This window comes from Mandrillus leucophaeus, unplaced genomic scaffold (genome assembly GCF_000951045.1).
Source record: "Mandrillus leucophaeus isolate KB7577 unplaced genomic scaffold, Mleu.le_1.0 Scaffold301, whole genome shotgun sequence".
Taxonomy (NCBI): domain Eukaryota; kingdom Metazoa; phylum Chordata; class Mammalia; order Primates; family Cercopithecidae; genus Mandrillus; species Mandrillus leucophaeus.
Genome location: NW_012103155.1, coordinates 1,049,094 through 1,073,899, shown reverse-complemented (window position 1 = coordinate 1,073,899; position 24,806 = coordinate 1,049,094). Strand labels below are relative to the sequence as shown.

At 38.4% G+C, this 24,806-nt stretch overlaps 1 protein-coding gene across 1 annotated transcript in view; it reads left to right on the top strand.

The window, feature by feature from the left end:
- Window positions 1-18,323: 18,323 nt before the first annotated feature.
- LOC105544578 (chromosome unknown open reading frame, human C4orf51) overlaps window positions 18,324-24,806 on the top strand; it is a 41,402-nt gene continuing 34,919 nt past the window's right edge. Inside the window, exon 1 of the mRNA XM_011987133.1 lies at window positions 18,324-18,556. Within this exon, the coding sequence (XP_011842523.1) occupies window positions 18,324-18,556 (233 nt within the window). The remainder of the gene's footprint in view (window positions 18,557-24,806) is intronic.

Below are 24,806 nucleotides of genomic sequence, written 5' to 3'. Positions count from 1 at the left end.
ATTTCTAAATGTGATGCATCACATACATTAGATTCAAACATTACTATTTTCCAAGTTGCTGAAAGCACTCTATGAACCTCATTCTTTCTATAAGACAGTTCAGTGACAGATGTTATCTTCAATTATAGATACCTCTGTGGTATAGAGTAATTAAGGAATTTGTACATGACTCAGATGATAAGATCCAGCTCAGTGTTTTAACTTTAAGACCTTTCTTCTATAACCTAATATCCTTAATTTTGCTTTTGTGGAGAACACACCTCAAGGTATTTTTTTTCCAGTAGAATTTTTTGCTTATGTTTAAGGATAATATTTTAGACATTCAAACCCAACCAAACAGAAACCCTTAATATCAGCTTCTGTATTAGCCCAACTTTTGGCTAGAAACGACAGAAATCTACTAGCTTGGGAAAGAGAGTAATATACTGGATCATCTAATCATATAAGGAGAAGAGTAGGAGAAGAGTACTTCACAGACACAAATGATGCTGGGGATTCTCCCTGCCTTTTCTCCTCTGTGTATTGACTTCATTCTCCTGGGTTCCTCCCCATAGCTGGAGATATGGCAACAGCAGCACTTAGGTCCACAGGAAGGATTTCCCCTATCTCCATAGACCTAATTCTGAAAGTCTCAGGGGAGCATTCTCACTGGTCTGCCTGACAGGTCGTAGGTCCATCTCCATGGCCAGGGATGTGGGTTCTATGATTGATAGGAGTTGAGGAAAGATCATTTCCCCAAAATAAGAGGTTTGATAGTCACAGAATCAAATAGGATGCCAGGCAGACAAAACAGATGTCTATTATAGATACTTTAATCTGTTTTGGAGTAAAGTGAGATATAAGTATTATTGATTGGTGTCTTATATTAAAAGATTCAATCTTCATGAAAAGGTTTAATTACCTAGTTATCGGTAATACAGTTGACCCTTGAACAATATGAATTTGAACTGTGTGGGTCTATTTACATGCTGATTTTCTTACACCTCTGCCACTCCTGGGACAGCAAGACCAGCCACCCCTCTTTTTCCTCCTTCAGCCTACTCAATGTGAAGATGACAAGGATGAAGACCTTCATGACGATCCACTACCACTTAATGAGGGATCAATATATTTTCTCTTAACATTTTCTTTCCTCTAACTTTATAGTAACAATACAGTATATAATACCCATAGCATACAAAATATATGTTAATCAACTGTTGGTGTTATCAGTAAGGCCTCTGATCAACAGTAAGCTATCAGTAAGCTTTTTGCAGAGTCAAAAGTTATATGTGGATTTTTGACTGTGTGGGGTTTCAGCGCCCCAACCTCCATGTTGTTCAAGGGTCAACTCTATACCCACCGAAACACGCACAAGTGAGGTTCATATTGTCAGCTGTCATATATTTGAACTTTTGTGGCAATAACACCCTTATTTATTAGAAATATCCTTCCCCAATCCAGTTTTACAAGTAAAATATTTTTCTTTTATCCCCCCATACTAACTTAATACTTACCTTTCCTAATAGTGAAGATGCATCTGCAAACAAAGGATCAATAGCTTCAAGAAGAATGGTTAAAGCATGATATCTTTTTTGTATTATTTCTTTTATGTCTAGCTAATTAATAAGGGATTTTAAGAGTTATTTTAGCCTAACCAGCCCCTTTGAACAGTTGAAGCAGGCAATACGTTTCAGACGCAGGTCTTTGGATTTTGTGGTTGACCTACTCAAGCCAACTCTAGAGAAAAAATGGTTTATTTTAAATATAGAGAATCTCATGAAAATCCAAGGACAGGAATCAAAATTTAGCCTTTAAGAATGGAGGCAATAAGGATTCCATTTTAAACTGACATATAAAGAACTTGAGAATCCCCACTTCATCCTTACCACAAGAAAATGCTGGCAAAACTGAAAAGGACTTTTGGACCCATAGGGAACCACCAGACCAAAATCTGGAGACAGATGCACCCAGACAGTCACAGCCGAGATCTGCCTATCCAGAGTGGAAATCACTGGAGCCATGAACTATTAGCTTATTTTGAAAAATTAAGTGATTCTTTTGAAGAATTGCTGGAGGCTGAGTTTGGACTAGTGCAAAAGTGAGAAACTTCTGGACGGTGCAGTCTTAGGGGAATCCCCACAGTTTTATGGAGTTTACTTCCAACAACAGTGTTGTCACAGTGGAGATTCAACCAAAAAAAAAAAAAAAAAAATCCTCTCATGGCTCTGGCAGGAGGAAGAAAAGAGAACTCATTATGTAATAAGCCCAGAGCCTTCTCATAGGCCTACTCTCCAGGAGAAAAGACTGTCTGAGCTTTTTCCCAGCTGGGATAATGGCATTCCTTCCACTCCATTCCCAGCTGATGCTTTTTTCTAACCTAAAAGAGGGAGGGGAACATAGTCAACAGGAGTCAGGGCTTGGGGCAACTAGATTAAAAACTCGGTAGCCAGTGAATGGAGAAGGCAGTGGGAGTAGGGGAAATCTATACCACTGGAAAAACACTTGTGAAGTCACAGCCCAGAAGCACAAGACCAATTAAAAGACTGATATTTAATTTTAAGATTATAAGACCCTTAAACCTTGCCATCATACCACCAGGGCTTTAATATTGTAACAGTGGATTACAGTTGTAAGAGCTGCCAGATACAGACTCTCTCTCTGAGGAGGAGTACTTAGGGAAGCCTCAAGTCAAGAGGAAAGACAAAAACAAGGACATGAGGAATCTGAAGGCTCTAGTACCTGCACCTATCCCAATATTAAAAACAGCTCAACTCCTAGCCAGACTGATTGCATCCTCACACTAAAAGCCTGTTTATTTCAGTGTCTGTTACCCAATAACATGTATTCATTTCAATAAAGGAATTACAAGGTATGCCAAGAAGCAAGAAAAGACATAATATGAAGAGACAAAGCAATCATCAGAACAAGACTCAGATATGGCATAGATGTTGGAATTATCAAACAGGGAATTAAAAATAACTGATTAATATACTAAGAAATCTAATGGAAAAATAGACAACATACAACAACTGATAGGTAATGTAAGCAAAGAGATGGAGACTTTATGAAGGAATCAAAAGGAAACGCTAGGAATTTCTGAAACTAACAAAAATTTAAAAAGGCTTCAGTGAGCTCCTCAGTAGACTCGACATGGCCAAGGAAAAAGATCAGTGAGCTTAAAACGAGCCATTAGAAATTCATAAATTCAAATGCAAGATAAAAAAGAATAAAAGCATGGAACAGAACATTCAAGAACTGTTAGAAAATTCCCAAAGATACACAATTATGGAATACTAAAAGGAGAGAAAAGAAGAAATGTTTGAAGTAATGATGCCTGAAAACTATTCGAAATTAATGACAGACACCAAACCACAGATCCAGAAAACTCAGTGAATACTAAACAGGATAAATAAACAACAACAACAAACCCATACATAACCATATATTTGAACTGCAGAAAACCAGACAAAAAGAATGCAGGCCATTCTCACGTGAACCAGAAAGTCTCAGTCATGATACTTCTCTCTGTCTTGTTCCTGCACCATTCTAGATTTTAACTCTTTCATAACTGTTTTTTAGATAGACTATCAAGGGCCTTTCTAGCTTAAATTTTATCTCATTACCTTAGAGCTTTAGTTTCCACTTTAGCACTTTACAGTTTATTGGTTCCAAATTTTGGATTCCTGACAGAAATCTTCTGGTGGCAACAGAGGTCACTGAGGAATCTATGGGTAGGTTTCCCAGAATCAGTTGCTCACTTCAATCTGCATTTCAGGAGGTGGGATAATAAAGCATAAATATGGTTCCTGTTTATTCATGAAGAACCGTTTGGAAAGCACTTTTTCTTGGGGTCGGTGGTTAAAACAGGCCGTGATGTGTACTTCCACCACAGAATAATAGGTAGATCAGTGAGTTCCAGAGGAGTGAACTAACTGATTTAAGCAGCCAGGATGACTTACAGTCAAACTTACCTCTCCTAGCTAGCGTTTACTCAGTGATCTCTCTGTGACATGGATTAGAAACAATTTGTTAAGAAAAATGTTTGGACTTTTTGTGTTTTGAGACAGGGTCTTGCTCTGTTGCACAGACTTGAAGTGCAATGGCACCATCACAGCTCATTGCAGCCTCAACCTCCTGGGCTCAAGCAATCCTCCCACCTCAACCTTCTGAGTGGCTAGGATTACAAGTGCATACCACCATGCCTGGCTAAATTTTTGTATTTTTAGTAGAGACAGGGTTTTGCCATGTTGGCCATGTTGGTCTTGAACTCCTGGACTCAAGCGATCCACCTGCCTTGGCCTCCCAAAGTCCTGGTATCACAGGCATGAGTCACCGTGCCTGGCCTTTTTTTTTTTTTTTTTTTTCATTTGTGGAAAAAAGACACAACATAGGCAGAGTGCAGTGGCTCACACCTGTAATCTTGGCACTTTGGGAGGCAAAGGTGGGAGAATCACCTGAGGCCACAGTTCGAGATTAGCCTGGACAACATGGCAAGAGCCCATCTATACACAAGATAAAGTAAAAATTAGTCAGGGTGTGGTGGCTCATGCCTGTAGTCCCAGCAACTTGGGAGGATGAAGTGGGGAGGATGGCTTGAGCCCAGGAGTTTGAGGCTGCAGTGAAATATGATCTCTGGACTACACTACAACCTGGACAACAAAGCAAGACTCTCTCTAGAAAACACACACAAACAATGTAACATTCACGCTTTGAATTTCCAAGTATACAAGAGCATCAACCACATGCATATTGTGCAATAGATGCCCAGAACCACCCCCACCCTGCATGACTGAAATGCTCTAGCCACTGAACAAACTTCCCACTGCTTTCTTCCCTCAGCCCTTGGCAACCACCATTCTATTTTCTATTTCTATGAGTTTGACTATTTTAACCACCTCATATAAGTGGAATCATGCAGTATTTGTCTTTTGTGACTGGCTTATTTCATTTAGCATAACATCCTCTAGGTTCATCCATGTTGTGACCTATGACAGGATTTCATTTTTGAGGCTGAATAATATTTCATTGTTTGTCCATACCACATTTTCTTTATCCTTTTATCTGTCAATAAACAGGCTGCTTTCACCTCTTGACTGTCATGAATGGTGCTACAAATGTGAATAATGCTGGGTGTGCAAATACATCTTTGAAACCTTATCTTTGACTCTTTTGGATATATACCTAGAAGTGGAATTGCTGGATGTATTACTCTGTTCTCATGCTGCTATAAATAACTGCCCAAGACTGGCTAATTTATAAAGGAAAAAGGTTTAATTGACTCACAGTCTCACATGGCTGGGGAGGCCTCAGGAAACTTACAATTGTGGCGGAAGGGAAACCAAACACATCTCTCTTCACATGATGGCAGCAAAGAGAAGTGCCGGGCAAAGAAGGAAGAGCCCCTTATAAAACCATCAGATATTGTGAGAACTCACTCACTATCACGAGAACAGCAGCATGGGGGTAACCACTCCCATGATTCAATTACCTCCTACCAGGACCCTTCCAGGACACGTGGGGATTATGGGAACTACAATTCAAAATGAGATTTGAGAGGGGACACAGCCAAACCATATCACTGGATCAATATGGTAGTTCTATTTCTAATTTTTGAGGAACCTCCATACTGTTTTGCATAATGGCTGCATCATTTTACATTCCCAACAGTGTACCAGAATTCCAGTTTCCTCACATTCTCACCTACAATTTCTGTAACTTTTACTTTCTGTTTTGGTAGTGGCTATCCTAAAGGGTGTGAGGTGATATCTCACCGATGGCTTTGACTTACATTTCCCTGATGATTAGTAATGTTGAGCATGTTTTTATATGCTTAATGCCCATTTGTATATCTTCTTTGGATAAATGTCTAAGTCCTTTGCTCATTTATTAATCAAGTTATTGTTTTTTTGTTATAAAGTTGTAGAAGTTCTTTATATATTCTGAATATTAACCCCTTGTCAGATATATGGTTTGCACATAAACCTTTAAGTTATTATTATTATTCCTGCTCTTCCCTTATAAAGTTATCAGTCTATTTAATTCTAGAAATGTCATTGTTTCCTAGAGATCTGCTACACATACTACATCTTTATTCCAAATCAAGAATCTGAGAAATCACATTACCTCTTTTGCAAAACCAGTGGTGTTACTGTTTCCAGAAACTTTCTTCCCACTAGTTCCAGTCATTTGGGGCTCTTAAAATAATAGAGGACACAAAAACCATTTTTCTCAATGAATCTCAGAACATTTTATTGCCTGTCATATATTATTGCTGTTGTTATGCCTTGATTGTGTCCCTCCTCCCAAAAAATATGTTGAATTCTAACCTCCAGTACCTCAGAGTATGATCTTATTTGGGAATAAGGTTGTTGCAGATGTAATTAGTTAAGATGCAGTCATGCTGGAGTAGGGTGGGCCTCTAATCCAGTAGGACTGGTGTCATTGTAAGAAGGCAACATGTGGCAAAGAAACCCAGGGAAAATGTCATGTGATGATGAAGGCAGACATTGGAGTGATGCAGCCGGCTGCCAGTCAAAGAACACCAAAGGTTGCCAGCAAACACCAGAAACTAGGAAGAGGCAAAGGAGGATTCCCCTATAGGTTTCAGAGGGAGCATGGCCTGGCCACCACCTTGCTTTCAGACTTTCAGTCTCCACAACTGAGAGATAATAAATTTCTGTTGTTTTATGCCATCTAGTTTGTGGTACTTTTTAATGGCAGCCTTTTTGCTTCTGTTTCTATTCCACAATTTATACCATATCTTGGCCTTAAACTCAGTATTGGGCTTTGAATATTCCAAATACTTAAATAGACATTTTTCCAAAGAAGGTATACAAATGGCCAATAAGCGTACAAAAAGATGCTCAACATTACTAATCATGAGAAAAATGTAAGTCAAAGCCATAGTGAGATATTGAGATCTCACCTCACACCCTTTGGGATAGCCACTACCAAAACAGAAAGTAATGGTAACAGTTACAGAAAGTGTTGGTAAGGATGTGAAGAAATTGGAACCCTGGGGAACTAATAACAGCTGTCAAACTATCTGAGCCTGCCTCAGAGAGAGAAACCTCTACAAAGATTTTATCCCTGCCAATCCCCACTGCCCAAATAAGAATATATTCTTTCACCTCCCGATTCTGCTTCCCTGAGCACCTTGGAAACCCATAAAATGAAAGGAACACATGAGATTCCCGGTGTTTCTCTTATCCGGGTACTTTGCTTCCTTTTATATCCCATGATTTGTACCACATCTTGGCCTTAAATTCAGTATTGGGCTTTGAATATTCCAAATACCTAAATTTTACAAGTCTGAGAGGTTGAGTTCCCTTATAAGAGGGACTCAGGAAATTTTAGAGACACTCTAAAAAAATTAGCGATGAGCAACAGAAAAGCCATTATGAAATGTTTGGCCACTCAAGCTATTCCGCCTTGAGGAGATAATGTCTGACACTCACCAAAGAGTGGGTAAAAGGCATAGTATATAAACTGTTCTGCTATTATAAAACTCATTTCAGTTCTATTCAACTTTTTATAATGTGCATTCACCTTCTCTAGCATCAAGCTCTATTATATGGCATTTACATTACAGATTTTTAGCTCAAAATAATATCTTAATTGCTCAAAAATTGTCTCAAAACAACAACAGATATTTCACTACACATAATTTACCTACTTTCCAATATCAAGAAAGTATACCCAGGGAAATTTGTATGCTGTTTATGCTGCCTTTTTACACAGTTTTCTACTTAAATGGCTCTTGATTAGTGAATTAATCCTAAGCAGGGTGGCAGGAGGAAATGTCATTGGTATAGAGTATATTATTCAAATGCATTTGTAGAAAGTAGACCAGGCCGGGCGTGGTAGCTCACGCCCGTAATCTCAGCCCTTTGAGAGGCTGAGGTGGGCAGATCACTTGAGGTCAGAAGTTCGAGACCAGACTGGCCAACATGGTGAAACCCTGTCTCTACTAAAAATACAAAAATTAGCCATGCGTGGTGGCAGGTGTCTGTAATCCCAGCTACTCAGGAGGCTGAGGCAGGAGAGTTGCTTGAACCTGGGAGGCAGAGGCAGCGAGTGGCGATCGTGCCACTGCACTCCGGCTTGAGCAACAGAGCGAGACTCCATATCAAAAAAAGAGAAAGTAGATCAGTATGGCAGGAAATAAGTGATGCTGTTCAGTGGCCCAAGGCAGATGCACAATAAATATTTATGGAATGAATGGATGAATGAACAAATTCTGAGCAAAGTTAATATGTAGACACAGAGACAAAGAGACAAAGCCATAGATTAAACAGTCCCTTCAAAGAGTGACAAATCAAAGTGCAGTAATATATTGAATTAATGCAATTTTCCAAATACCTTAAAATGGCATTTGTCAGGATACCCACATTTTTGTAGAACAAAACATTGCATCTCTTAGCTCAGAGCATCTCTCATTGTACCTCTGGAAATTCAGAAACAGGTGTGTAAATAGCAGTGCACATTATAAATCTGCCACCATGCAGACTAAATGTCCAAAGTATATGGGGTGAAGTATTAACCTCAGTCGTTCTAGGATCGTCTGTTCCCAGGTCTTGGCACATTCTTTCTGTGCATCTTTAAACTTTTGGATCCCAAATCAGCACATAGTGAGAAAAGAGACAAGGAGAGTCAAACTTGGATATGTATTTGACTAAGCCACCAACAAAGGCAAATAAACTCCCCATGGTAAATAGGGAGGGAATGAAGGGTCTGTCTGTTAAACTTCAAGAAGATTTATCATCTGGTCTCTGTTCACCAATATTCATACATTACCTATTTTAGCAACTTTATTTCATGGCTTTCTCCACCCTCTAACATGAGGTTCTGGGGAGAATTCAACTTATTTAAAGCTATGAGGAGTTCATCTATTATTTGTCTTCAAGCATTGAGAAACTGTAATTCACTAGGATTAATTCTTCTTTAACAGAGAACTTTTTTGGACTCCAGTTAGCAAATATGCCATGGTGATAGCCTTCTAGAATATTTCCTCTGAGTTTGAATAATTTCTGGGGTTGTGAGGGTTTTGCATGTTAATATTTAATTGATAATATTTGATGTGTGGTTCTTAAACTTGGTTTCAGAATCTTCAAAGTATTTCAATGATGCATGTAACAAGAGACTGTACACTTCTTTCCTGTAAACAAGTCTACAGACCTCAGCTTGGGAACACAGGCAATTTGCATTAAAAATAAATAAAGAATATCATTCTTTGGTCTTTCTCTGCCGGACTCATTTATTAGGTCATGATTAGGAGCTTCTTTGAATATGAAATCCAGTCACATACAGGTTGTCAGAGATGCTTTTGGACTGTTCTAAGAAAAAAGGGAAAAGTCAGCAAGTGTGGGACCAGAGAAAGCCAGGGTAGAGAGAGGTGGAGGGTGACAGATAGATGGAGTATTCAGTAGGCCAGAGTCCAGACTTCGCAGCCATGTTGCCTGAGTTTCAACCCCAGTTCTACTGCTTCCTAGCAATGTGACTTTGGGTAAACTTTTTATGGATCAGTTTCTTCCTCTGCAAAATTAGGGCAATAATGGTGCCTTTCTCATAGCGTTGCTGTGAGGATTAAATGAATGTTAAAGTCTAAGAAACTTGCCTGGGAAGTGTAAGTAATCTGCTTCTATATTTATCTATTATTATTATTATTATTATTATATACATGAGACTCAGGTTAAACAAGAATACTTTTAAATATCTTTTAAGACATCCTTCTAAATGACTTTTGCTTTTCCCAATAATGTTTTGCATATAACAGACTGAGATTGGTGTACAAGCAGAATTGTATAGGACTGGCTTACTTTTATACTACAGGAAAGATGGGCCAGCTCCACTTGTGAGTCAGCTTTCCCTACTCCTTCCCTGGGTGACCTGACAAAATCAGCTATTACTACGTGCTGTTTATCTCAGGGTTACCACTAGGAAATGCATGAAGCCTTGACCATTATTATGAATCTTTTTTTTTTTTTGAGACAGGATCTCGCTCTGTCACCCAAGCTGGAGTGCAGTGGCCTGATCTCAGCTCTCTGCAGCCTGGAGCTCCCAGGCTCAGGTGATCCTCCCACCTCACTCCCCCGAGTAGCTGGAACTACAGCCATGCGCCACCGTGCCCCGCTAATTTTTGTGTTTTTTTGTAGAGGGGGGGCTTTGCCATGTTATCCAGGCTGGTCTCCAACTCCTGGGCTCAAGCGATCCGCCCACCTTGGCCTCCCAAAGTGCTGAGATTACAGGCATAAGCCACCGTGTTGGGCTTTGATTATTTTTTAGCTTCAATTATTATGAGCCCTTTGGCTTATTTGCCTGAGAGTGTGCAGCACAATTTGTGGACTATTTCATCACAGGTGTTTATGAATAGACAGGGTTTCCCTGAAAAAGAACAACCATTCAAGTTTCCTCATATGTATACCTTGGTCTTTTCCTCCGTGGACTCATATTCTTTCCACCCTATTTTCCTATTCTCTATTCCCCACCCATTTTACACACACACACACACACACACACACACACACACACACACACAAAAGAACTGTATACCTTATTTTCTCCTTCCTCTGATTACTGGACCCAGAACTAAAAGGAAAGAAAGTTTAAGAAGTATCATATTTGATTGAATTGATTCCAATCTCTATGCCTTAGAGGATTTTTTTCCTCAAGGCCTAGACTCTAGAAGAAAGTGGAAAAGTAAATGCAAACCCAAAAGATTTTTTGCAAGATTTGAGTGATTGATTATGATATGGCTTGGATATTTGTTCCCTCCAAATCTCAGGTTGAAATGTGATCCCCAAAGTTGGAGGTCAGGCATCCTGGGAGGTGTTTGGGTCATGGGGGCAGATCCCTCATGAATGGCTTAGAGTCTGCCCTGCCATAATCAGTTCACAGGGTATCTGGTTGTTGAAAATAGTCTGGGACCTACCCCCGCTTCTTTCTCTTGCTCCTTGTCTCATCATGTGACGTGCTTGCTCTCCCTTCCACTTCCACCATGAGTGAAGCTTCCTGAAGCCTCACCAGAAGGAGATGCCAGCACTATGCTTCTTGTACGGTCTGCAGAACCACGAGCCAATTAAGTCTCTTTTCTTTATAAATTACTCAGCCTCAGGTATTCCTTTATAGTAACATAAAATAGCCTCATACAGATTATATGTTGATACATTCAATTTGCTTTAATTTTTGTAAATAACATTTTGACTCTGATTTTAAGTACCTATATTCATTGTAAAAAATTTTTAAAAATAAAAGAATATAGGATGTAAAAATCATGTGTATTTTTTCCCTTCAGCTAAAATAAGTATTAACATTTGTATATAACCTTCTAGGCCTTTTCTTCTAAAATACACAAACACACACACACTTTTTATTAAGTGAAATTGCGTTCACAACATATACACCGTTGATCACCAGTTTCAGTTTTCAAATGGTAAACAGAACCAAAAATAAATTTCAGGAAAGCAATGAAAAAAGATCCTTCCTTTTGGTCTTTTCCTCACTAATTTTATCAATTTCCTTTTCCCATTACTTAGCCGTTTCCCCTTCTTTTATTTCCATCAAGTCTTATTGTAACTGGTTCCTTGTATCCCATGTCTTTTAAGCCATCTACTACTCAGTTTTTGATAAGTTCCTAAAAATTTCCAAATCACACAGTTGGTCAGTAAGTATGGAGAAATTATCCAAGATCAAGGACTAAGAATTAATACCATTGTAATTGACAGACTCAAACAGTTATTCACTGTTAACTCCTTATGTGTACTCATTAAGGTGCGTAGCCACACTCATCCAAATATCAGAACTTAGCACCTTATGGGGAGGAGATGGATTCAGTCTGAGATGGAAATTTCAGCCTCCTTGGGGTTTTTTTCTCAAGGGAATTCTGCTTTCTCTGGTCTTTATCTGGTATCTTCCTAGGTTTCATCTTGTGATGGTATTAATAAGCTTCTGCCTTCACAGGGTATAGCCTGATGTATCTAGTCTGTGGTGATAGAAATTGAAATAGTGGTTACCAGCTGTGTTTTGTGCATGTGTATGTGTGTGTGCGTGTGTGTGTGCATGTGTGTGTGTGCTGTTTTAACTGGAAAGGGACACAGAGCAACATTTTAGTATGCTGAATATGGGTCATAGTTACACGGGTAAGGACATATGTAAAATATATGTGTGTACTTTGCTGTTTGATGTTATCTCTAAATTTTTTTTTAACAAAATATGGCTTGATCCACCCTTTTGGCAGGCTGTCAGTACTTTAAGCTAGTGATCTAGTCAAGATCTAGCAACTTTCAGAAACTGCAGACCAGCCATTGTGTCAGCTATAGAGACTTCTGGCCTTTCCTGTTACTGGGTTCTTCTGTAGAATAGAAATCCTCAGAGATGCTTCTGACAAAAGGAGTTTTGTGGTCAAATAAGTTTAAGAAATGCTGCATAATCTAGGCCACTTTGCAAGATGCACAATGCAAACAGACCTTAAAAGCTCTGAGAAGTCTTACAACAAAAAACATGTTTATCCCAAATTGTTCTAAACTTACTTACCATGAAACCCTTTTCATTAATACCTATTGACATCTCATTAGAATAATCAGCTTGTGTTCAGAGAGAAGCCTAGTCAGTGCCAGGTCACCAAAGGCTCCCATGCACCAGGTGAAATGAACACCCCCTGCTAGTTTTATTTGGTATGAGGTCACTCAGTAAGCTCCTATTTTCACAAAATCATGCTCACAACCCAGAGTCTGTTGTCACAGTGCTCTTGATTTTTTTGTCATACTTAACACACTGATGAAAAAACAATACAGCTTGCCATAAATCAGTTACAAAAGGGAAGTTTTTAGTGCAGATTTTCCAACCTGGAAGTCAGACCATAGAAGTCAGTGTCCGTGAGAAGGAAAGTATCTAATAAAACGTCAGAACAAAGAATGATCATGAAGTCCTCTAGAATTATTATAGATTAAATAGTTATGATAATAAATTCAATTAGTCTGTTCACTTATTCTCTCATTTGAAGTACAATTTATTATTTTATTTTGTTTTTATTTTATTTTTTGAGACAGAGTCTCACTCTGTCACACAGACTGGAGTGCTGTGGCACGATCTTGGCTCACTGCAACCTCCGCCTCCTGGGTTCAAGCGATTCTCCTGCCTCAACCTCCTGAGTAGCTGGGATTACAGGTGCATGCCACCACGCCCCAGCTAATTTTTTGTATTTTAATAGAGACATGGTTTCACCATGTTGCCCAGGCTGGTCACAAACTCCTGAACTCAGGCAATCTGCCTGCCTCGGGCTCCCAAAGTGCTAGGATTACAGGTGTGAGCCACCGCGACCAGCCAGTCCAATTTATTTTTAACAGATTTGTTCAACATCTAGTGGACTGCTGAACTAAGTCATAATTCCATCTAAACCCAAGAGTAGACATTTTCCCTTAAGTTTGGCTACTTTTGGTTTTTGAGGTTATAATTGTTGAAATGATATCATAACTGATTATGGGAAAAGTAAAATATTATAGAGGCAGGAAAGTGATAACAAAGCACACTGATACTATAATGCATTTTTAAAAGACCTTATTTTATTCCATATTCATTTATAGACTAACACATATTTTGAGAAGAAAATTTTTAAATTTTTTTTACAAACAATCTTCACAATTTTGTCTATTTATTTTCCTGTGTCAAAACAATACATACTGCTGGCAGAGTTCTCCTCAAGCAGCCACTACCTGATAACGAATGGGTTAGAAAGACCTGGACAGCCCAGTGTTCCTTTCTCTCCTTCACTCTTTATCTTCATAGTCTTTTTTAAAAAAATAGACATAGGGTTTTACTCTGTTGCCCAGGCTGGACTCAAACTCTTAGGCTCAAGTGATCCTCCCATCTCAGCCTCCTAAGTAACTGGAACTACAGGTGTGTGCCGCCACCCCTGGCTTCTGTCATCTTTTTATCTAATCTGGATTTCTCTAAAAAGTCTTCAACTCCATGATAAAAAGCAGCTAAGCCTGCCAACATCTGCCTAATTCTTTTTCTAGGGCAAATGTGCTTATGTTCCAAATTTCAACATTTTAAGGAAGAAACCATAAGGAAACATACTGACAAGTATTTGCAAATAATCTCATTCTCAGAGAAACATACCATATAGTGTGTCAGCCTGACTTTAAAAGACTTTAAATTCAATCCCTGGAGCAGTGTCTGTCACCTGCATTCAAAGACCAGTTGCAGCAGAATCATGGAACAATATAAAAATGCAGATCCCGGGGCTTTACCTCAGACCTACAGTCTCTGAAGATAGAGCTGAGAGTTCTGCCGGTTTAATGGGCCCTATTGGTGCTGATTAAATCCTCTATCGAAATTCTTTTTTTCAGCACTTAATGATAGCTCCACTTGCAGAGTTGCTAATTGGCACTTCTGATTGGAGTGAAGCGGGGAATGTACATGGCATCTGTGTCTATAAAGAATACCGAGGGTTACTTGAATGAGCAATGGGGGTTGAGAACTACTGCACCAACAGTTAATTTTAAAAAAGAACAAACAGCCGTGCGCGGTGGCTCACACCTGTAATCCCAGCACTTTGGGAGGCCAAGGCAGGCGGATCACGAGGTCAGGAGATCGAGACCATCCTGACTAACACGGTGAAACCCCGTCTCTACTAAAAATACAAAAAATTAGCCCGGCGCGATGGCGGGCGCCTGTAGTCCCAGCTACTCGGGAGGCTGAGGCAGGTGAGTGGTGTGAACCCCGGAGGTGGAGCTTGCAGTGAGGCAAGATTGCGCACTGCACTCCAGCCTGGGCAACAGAGCGAAACTCTGGCTCAAAAGAAAAGAAAAAAAAAAAAAGAACAAACGTTGAGAGAGTAATTTCATTTTGATTTGCCAATGAATTGCTTTTTAATCTGGAGAAGTGAAGATGGGCAAACATAATAATCAGATTTACAGTAATTATTAGTGAAGGATGGAGGGATTCAAGTGAATAGAAGATCAAATGCTATGACTTCTCAACGTAAAAAAGTTCACGGTGGCATTTCCATGACCTTAATTCTCTCTCTCTCTCTCTCTCTTTTTAAAGAGGAAATGTGCTTTTTAAGCATTTCAGTAGCTTTTGGGGGAACAGGTGGTTTTTGGTTATGTGCATAAGTTCTTAAGTGGTGATTTCCGAGATTTTGGTGCACTCATCACCTGAACAGTATACACTGTGCCCAATGTATCATCTTTTATCCCTCACCTGCCTCCCACCATTGCCCCAGAGTCCCCAAAGTCCATTATATAATTCTTATGTTTTTGTGTCCTCATAGGTTAGTTTCCACTTATGAGTGAGAACATATGATGTTTGATTTTCCATTCCTTAGTTACTTCACTTAGAATAATGGCCTCCAACTCCATCCAGGTTGCAGTAAATGCCATTACTTCATTCTTTTTTATGGCTGGGTAGTATTCCCTGGTATCTATATATACCACATTTTCTTTATCTACTCTTTGGTTAATGGGCATGTAGACTGGTTCCATATTTTTGCAATTGCAAATTGTGCTGCTATAAACATGCGTGTGCACTTGTCGTTTTCATATAATGACTTCTTTTCCTCTGGATAGATACCCAATACTGGGATTTCTGGATCAAATGGTAGTTCTACTTTTAGTTAAGGAATCTCCATACTGTTTTCCATAGTGGTTGTACTAGTTTACATTCCTACCAGCAGTATAAAAGTGTTCCTTTTTCACCACATCCATGCCACCGTCTATTTTTTTTTTTTTTATTTTTAAGTTATGGCCATTCTTGCAGGAGTAAGGTGATACCTCATTTTGATTTGCATTTCTCTGATAATTAGTGATATTGAGCATTTTTTCATATGTTTGTTGACCATTTGTATGTCTCCTTTTGAGAATTGTTTATTCATATGCTCAGTCTACTTTTTGCTGGGATTATTTGTTTTTTTTCTTGCTGATTTGTTTGAGTTCCTTCTCGATTCTGGATAGTCCTTTGTCTAGAACAAAGGACTTTGTTGCAAACTTTGCATGGTTTGCAAATATTCTCTCCCACTCTGTGGGTTGTCTGTTTACTCTGCTGATTATATCTTTTGCTGTGCAGAAGCTTTTTAGTTTCATTAGATCCCATCTGCTTAACTTTGTTTCTGTTGCATTTGCTTTTGAGTTCTTGGTCATGAAGTCTATGCCTAAGCCAATGTCTAGAAGAATTTTTCCTATGTTATCTTCTAGAATTGTTATGGTTTCAGGTCTTAGATTTAAGTCTTTGATCCATCTTGAGTCGATTTTTTTATAAGGTGAGAGATGAAGATCTAGTTTCATTCTTCTACATGTGGCTTGCCAATTATCCCTGCACCATTTGTTGAATAGGGTGCCCTTTCCCCACTTTATGTTTTTGTTTGCTTTGTTGAAGATCAGTTGGCTATAAGTATTCGGCTTTATTTCTGGGTTCTCTATTCTGTTCAATTGGTCTATGTGGCTATTTTTATACCAGTACCATGCTGTTTTAGTAAGTATAGCCTTGTAGTATACTTTTAAGATGGGTAATGTGATGCTTCCAGATTTGTTCATTTTGCTTAGTCTTGCTTTGGTTACACAGATTTTTTTTTATTCCATATGAATTTTAGGATTGTTTTTCTACTTCTGTGAAGAATGATGATGGCATTTTGATGGAAATTGCATTGAATTTATAGATTGTTTTTGTCAATATGGTCATTTTCACAATATTAATTCCACCCATCCATGAGCAAGGGATGTTTTTCCATTTGTTTGTGTTATATATGACGTCTTTCAACAGTGTTTTGTAGTTTTCCTTGGAGAGATCTTTTTTTTTTCTTTTTGTGAGGTGGAGTCTTGCTCTGTCACCCAGGCTGGAGTGCAGTGGCGTGATCTCAGCTAACTGCAAGCTCCGCCTCCCAGGTTCATGCCATTCTCCTGCCTCAGTCTCCTGAGTAGCTGGGACTACAGGTGCCCACCACCACGCCTGGCTAATTTTTTGTACTTTTTAGTAGAGATGGGGTTTCACCGTGTTAGTCTGGATGGTCTCAATCTCGTGACCTTGTGATCTGCCTACCTTGACCTCCCAAAGTGCTGAGTTACAGGCGTGAGCCACCGTGCCCATCCTCCTTGTAGAGATCTTCCGTCTCCTTTGTTAGGTGTATTCCTAAGTATTTTATTTATTTATTTATTTATTTTTGCAACTGTTATAAAAAGGGTTGAGTTCTTGATTTGATTCTCAGCTTGGTTGCTGTTGGTGTATAACAGTGCTACTGATTTGCGTACATTGATTTGGTATCCTGAAACTTTACTGAATTCATTTATTAGATCTAGAAGCTTTTTGGATAAGTCTTTAGGATTTTCTAGGTATATGATCATGTCATCGATGAACAGCAACTGTTTGACTTCCTCTTTACTGATCTGGATGTCCTTTATTTCTTTCTCTTGTCTGATTGCTCTGGCTAGGCCTTCCAGTACTATGTTGAATAGAAGTAGTGAAAGTGGGCATCCTTTTCTTTTTCCAGTTCTCAGGAGGAATGCTTTCAACTTTTTCCCATTCAGTATAATGTTGGCTGTGGGTTTTTCATAGATGGCTTTTAATATTTTGAGGTATGTCCCTTCTTGCCAATTTTGCCTCAAGTTTTAATCCTAAAGGGATGCTGGATTTTGTCAAAAGTTTTTTCTGCGTCCATGACCTTAATTCTTAACCCTGGCTGCCCTTTAGAATCCTCCAGGATTAAGCTTTAAACAAATAGTGATGCCTGGGCCCTGCTCCACATCAACTAAATCAGAATCTCTGTGGTGGGGGCCTGGAGTCCTGCTTATTTTAACAGCTTCCAGGGTGACTAGTGTGCAGCCAGCCAGAGCACCACTACTCTGTGACATATGAGAAGCTGTTGAGTCACCTGCTATTGTTGACATTACAGGCAGTTCATGTTCTCTTCCAGACACTTGGAGGTCTTTAGGAGAAGTGAATGCTTGGCACTGTTCTTTCATCTCATTTCCACTTCTTGAACCACCATCATTAGGAATTACTGCTTTATTTGTGATAGCAGTAAAACACAAATAATTTTGCCACCTGCTTTCTTGCCAGAATTATGAAGCAGCATATTTCTTAGAGCAAAATCCAGAAAGTTATATAACTTACAAATTTATTAGTTAAAATTTGCCTCCCTCGGGAGGCAAGGGGGTAGCATTTGTGGAATTTTGTGATCTGTTGCTTGGCAACTATATCTAAGACAGTTAAGCTTCTGCACTCTGTGAACTGTTGAGTCACAAAGTTTGGTGAGCCCAGTCAATTGCTTCCTGCTACTGGAAGGAAATTAATTCTTCATTATGCAGAGGACTTGACAAGTTTTCATCCAGAGCAGGCCATTCGTAGTTATGTCACACTTCTTCTACTTGACTCCACAAATTCTTCTGCCCTTTAGCCCTCTTACTTCTCAAGAGTTTGATCTGATCAGACGCAAGGCTGGAGCATCTTGGCAGGATGAAACACGATGGTCAGATTCTTCCATGACAACATACAGAGGCAGTTACCGGAAAAAACAACTGGACAAGTCCACATGCAGCCAATTTTCTTTTAGAGCAGGACAGCATCAGCCTGAGTGTAAACAGTAAGATTTCTTTGTAATTTGCACCTGGATATATCACTATAAATAGACAAGAGTGCCCTTAGAAGAAAGATGTATTATAGACCCTGAAAGACTTCATAGACTTTAACCCTCTGTATTTTCTTTTGTAAATGTCAGCAGGAAGAAGAGCTAAATGTCAGTGACCAGCTGAAATTATGATCCTATTCTCTATTTAGTATTCCTAAAATTATATATAACTGCCTACTCCTGAAAGGATATGGATATGAATATTTGACTAAATTTTGGGTATTTGGAGTTCTCTTTTCAGCAAAAAGGTGCTCCTGAGAATTTCGCTTTGTTTCTTGTTTGGTTTCTGGCTTTCAGGGGCTTAGAAGTTCCTTCAGAGCAGGAAGAAATTGACGAAATCCTTCCCTATTCCCTACCTGTGGTTATTGCATTTTCTGAGTGTTTACTGTAAGCCAGGCCCTATGATAAGCCCAAAATCAAAAAAATTAATTTCAGCTTATAAAGTGACTGCAACTATAGAAATAACTAATCAGCACAAAGAAAGGAGATTTTTTGGGTGTCTGGTGAGGGAGGGAGTGTTGTATGTCTGAAGAGAGCTCAGTAAAACAAGTTTCCTCCAAGCTGGTTTGACAGGCAGGTGAGGTGGGGAATGGAAAAGCACAGTGCATGGAGAAAGAACCATTTAGCCCCAAACATCATCAAGGAGCTGCCAGGAGCTAAGTACATTTGAGAAAGTATAAGTGGGGATGTGGAAAAATATCAGGACTTGTTATTAAATCTATCCCTCTGTATATATTAATTGGTAAATATTTTATCCAAATTCTTGGAATCTATTTGATAATCAGTTGAATTATTAACCTCAACTTCAGATGTCAGCAATAACCCACATAATACCCTGATAAATATTAGTTATATTTCCATCCAGGCCTTTCCAAATCATCAAAACAAGTGCTTAAAGTTAAAATGTCTCAGAAAGACTTCCCAATTGGGTGCCTTGCCTGGTTTAGTCCAACAAACTATAATTTCTGCATTTTAAAAATATCTCTCAAGTATATTGGCACTTAATTAGCTTTGGACATCCCTTTGCTAATTCTGTGATACTTGAGGTTCCTCTTGGCCAGGTAGTGGAGTTGTCTTAGTCATTTTCTGCTTCTACAACACAATACCACAGACTGGGTAAATTATAAATGATAGAAGTTTATTTGGCTCATGGTTATTGGAGAACGAGAAGTCCAAGAACACGGTACCAGCATCTGGTGAGGATGCAATAAGATGATCATCTTATCGCAGAGGGTGAAAGGTGGAAGAGAGCACTTGCAACAGAGAGAGATACCGAAACTGAACTTGCTTTGTAACAGCCTCCTCTTGAGATAACTAACCTGCTCATATTATTAATCTATTTGTGAAGGTTCCACACTTATGACCCAATCACCTCTTATTAGGCCCTATCTCCCAAAGCTATTGCATTGGGGATTAAATTTCTAACACATGAACTTTTGAGTGACACACTCAAACCATAACAGGAGTCTTTAAGCACTGCTGAGGTCCTTTTTGAAAATAGTGTTTGAAAGAAAGGTGGTATCCAAACAGATCCATTTACCAGAGTAGGAAAAAAGGTACTATACTTAATAACTGAAAAAAATGCAGGAATAGGACATCTGTTGAAAATGTATAGAACATCTGTTGAAAATGTATAGAACTTTGAATTTTTTCCTATTCAGAGAGTGATCATTATGTGAATCATTCCAACCAAGGCGGCCTGTGACATTGCAAAACACAAAAGAGCATGGGCTTGTGAGGTTCACCTGTTTTTGGAACCTCAGAAACGTAAATACATTCTTTGCACAACTATTGCTTATTCTATTAGACGCTAAGAAGAAGCAAGTGTTATAAATGAAGATGAAGTACAGATTGAGCTCATTTTGAAAGTACTGATTATATTCTAAATTTGCTTTGTTTTTAATCTTTTTCATGGCTAATTTTAGTCCCAAGGACAAATGTCTTTTTAAGTTCTGAGCAAAAGCTATTTGATTAAAATTCCATAAGGCTATAGAGGGACATTCTACATCACTGTAAAATCAGAATGGTCCAAGGAGAATTATTGGGACAAAACATAAAATGACTGATCATATAAAGTGGGTTAAGTCAAGAAAGTATTAAAATATACAAAACATTATACATTATACTTTTTACTCATCATATTTATTTACCACATACATTGAATATTCATATTGTATGAGATAGAAAAAACTTGGTAAAAGTCTTGATCATTTGGTTCTGAACCAGTTTTAACTGCAGATATGTAAATTTATAAATATAATCAAAAAGATTCTGAATTTGGAGAATGGAGATTAGTGTGATACAGACCTTAAGCTATTATGAAATATTGTCATCAATCCCAGTTGTCTGCCAAGGTTAAAATAAGGGAAGGGTCACATTTTGGAATTCCTAAGACAGGAATGTGGCTCAAGTATAAAATATTAAGTCTTGATTCTTTCTGTATTCAAGACAAGGAATGAAATGGCATATAAATTGGGAAGTAAGAACTAAAACTGTCTTTGTTTGCAGATGACACTATCATCTACATAGAAAATCTGAAAGAATCAGCAAAAAAAAAAAAAAAAAAAATCCCGGAACTAATAAGCTATTACAGCAAGATTGCAGAATACAATGTTAATATATAAAAAATCAATTATTTTCCTATGTATGAGCAATAAACAAGTGGAATTTTAAATAAAAAACATGATACCATATATATTAGCATCTCCCAAAGTTAAACACTTAGATACAAATCTAACAGAATATGTACAAAATCTATATAAGGAAAACTAAAAAATTCCAATGAAAGAAATCTAAAAAGAACTAAATAAATGTAGAGATTTTTCCATGTCCATGGATAGGAAGACTCAGTATTATCAAGATGTCACCTCTTCCCAAATTGGTCTATAGATTAAATGCAATTCCAATAAAAATCCTAGCCTGTTAGTTTCTGAATATCAACAAACTAATTCTAAAGTTTATATGGACAGGCAAAAGACCAAGAATAACCAACACGATATTGAAGAAGAACATAGAGTTGGAGGACTGACACCACCTAACTTCAATGCTCACTATAAAGCCAAAGTAATCAAGATAGTGTAGTATCGGTGAGAGAATAGATCAATGAAGCAGAATAAAGAGCCTAGAAATAGGCCCACATAAATATGGTCAACTGGTCTTTGACAAAGAAGCAAAGGCAATACAATGGAGCAAATATTGTTCTTTTCAACAAATGATGTTGGAACAACTAGACGTCCACATGCCGGAAAATTAACTGAGACACAGACCTTATACCATTCACAAAAATTAACTCAAAATGGATCATAAACCTAAATGTAAAATGCAAAACCATAAAACTCCTAGAAGATGACAGGAGAAACCTTAAATAACTTTGGGTATGGCAATGGCAATGATATTTTAGATACAACAACAAAGGTATGATCCATCAGAGAAATAATTGATAAGCTGAATTTCATTAAAATTAAAAATATCTGTTCTGAGTAAGACAATGTCAAGAGAATGAGAAGACAAACCACAGACTGGAAGGAAATATTTGCAAAAGACACGTTTGAAATTTTTGTATTTTTAGTAGAGACGGGGTTTCACTATGTTGTCCAGGCTGGTCTTGAACTCCCAACCTCAGGTGATCCATCTGCCTCGACCTCCCGAAGTGCTGGGATTACAGGCATGAGCCACTGCGCCTGGCCATGCATGATACAAACTTTTAATATTTAAATTAAAAGAGAAAATTAAAAAGTTAGTGCTTACCAGTAACAGTTAAAAATTATGTAAAAAATGCCACATATCAGCCTGGGCAACATAGTGAGACCTCATCTCTACAAAAATAAAAAAAATAGCCGGGTGGTAGTGACACATGCCTGTGGTTCCAGCTACTCGGGAGGCTGAGGTGGGAAGATTACTTAAGCCTGGGAGGTGGAGGCTGAAGTAAGTCATGATTGTGCCACTGCACTCCAGCCTGGGTGACAGAGTTAGACCCTGCCTCAGAAAAAAAAAAAAATGGCACCTGCAACATGGCTAAAATAGGTCACATCTCTAGGAAGAAATGTAATCAAAGATGTGCAAGATCTCCACTCAGAAAACTAGAAGACATTCGAGAAAATAGAGGCAATCTAATAGGAGATACAAACCATGTTCATTAATTGAAAGATGTTTGATGTGGTTTGGCTCTGTGTCCCACCCAAATCTCATATCCAGTTGTAATTCCCACTGTCGAGGGAAGGTCTTGGTGGGAGGTAACTGGATCATGGGAGCAGTTTCCCCCATGCTGCTTTCGTGATAGTGAAAGAGTTCTCATGATATCTGATGGTTTAAAAGTGGCAGTTTCCCCTGCATGCTCTCTCTCTCCTGCCACCATGTAAGATGTGCCTTGCTTCCCCTTCGTCTTCTGCCATGATTGTAAGTTTCCTGAGGAGTCTCCAGCCATGTGGAACTGTGAGTCAATTAAACCTCTTTTGTTCATAAATTACCCAGTCTCAGGTAGTATCTTTATAGCAGTGTGAAAATGGACTAATACAAGGATATTGTAAAAATGTCATTTCTTTCCAAATTGATTTATAGATTTTATACAGTTCCAATAGGTGTTTTTGTAGAACTTGACACAATGATTCTAAAATTCATGTGGAACTACAAAGAGCCAGGAAATAGCTGAAATACTCTCAAAACAAACAAACAAAACAAACAACAACAACAACAAAAAGGTGAGGGTCTTGTTCTATCAACAACAAACTTACTATAAAGCTTTAGTAGTTGAGGCAGGGTGCTTTCATGAAACAAGAATAAACAAAGACCAGTGGAGCAGCGTAAAGAGCCAGAAACAGACCCATGCATATACAAATATTTGATTCATAAAAAAACAAAAAACAAACAAACAAAAAACAGCAGAGCAGCAGAGAAAGGCAATGTTTTCAATTCCAAATAAATTAATTCAGATGAATTAAATATCAAAGTGTAAAAGGCAAATCAATGAAACCATTAGATGACAATATGGAGAATATCTTGACTATTTCAAGGTTGGCAAATATTTCTTAAACAAAACACAAAAAGCACTAACCGTAAGGAAAAAGTTAGATAAATTTTGAATTACCTTAAAATTAAGTGGTTCTATTCAACAAAATACAATATTAAGGGTGTATAAAAAGGCAAGCCACAGAGAAGAATATATTTTCAACTTAGTGACTGACAAAAGGCATCTATGAGAGATATATGTACTTATATACGTATATGTGTATATATATGAATTTGTAAGAACTCTTACAAATTAATACCAAAAAAACACAACCCACTAGAAAAATAGGAAAGAGACTTCAAAATTAAATCAATAAACCAAGATATCCAAATAACCAATAAACATACCAAAGGTGCTCAACTGCGTTAGCAATCATAAAACGCAAATTAAAACTACATAGAGTTTATGCTAAACACCTTCCAGAAAAGTTAAAATTTAAAAGACCATTAATATTAAGTGTCAATATAGACCAATGGCACAGAATAAAGAACCCAGAAATTAAGCCACACACCTACAGTCAACTGATCTTTGAAAAAGTCAACAAAAATAAAAAAGGGGAAAGGACACACTATTCTATAAGTGGTACTGGGAAAACTGGCTAACCACATGCAGAAGAAAACTGGACCCCTAGCTTTCACCATATAAAAAAATTAACTCAAGATGGATCAAAGACTTAAATATAAGACTTCAAACTATAAAATCCTAGAAGAGGCTGGGCATGGTGGCTCACGCCTGTAATCCCAACACTTTGGGAGGCCTAGGCAGGCGGATCACCTGAGGTCAGGAGTTCAAGACCAGCCTAGCTAACATGGTGAAACCCCATTTCTACTAAAAATACAAAAAAATTAGCTGGACATGGTGGCAGGCACCTGTAATCCCAGCTACTCGGGAGGCTGAGGCAGGAGAATCACTTGAATCCAGGAGGCGGAGGTTGCAGTGAGCTGAGATCGCACCATTGCACTCCAGCTTGGGCAACAAGAGCAAAACTCCATAAAAATAAATAAATAAATAAATAAATAAATAAATAGGCCAGGTGCGGTGGCTCACGCCTGTAATCCCAGCACTTTGTGAGGCCGAGGAGGGCAGATCACGAGGTCAGGAGATTGAGACCATCCTAGCTAACATGATGAAAACCCGTATCTACTAAAAATACAAAAAATTAGCCAGGCATGGTGGCGGGCGCCTGTAGTCCCAGCTACT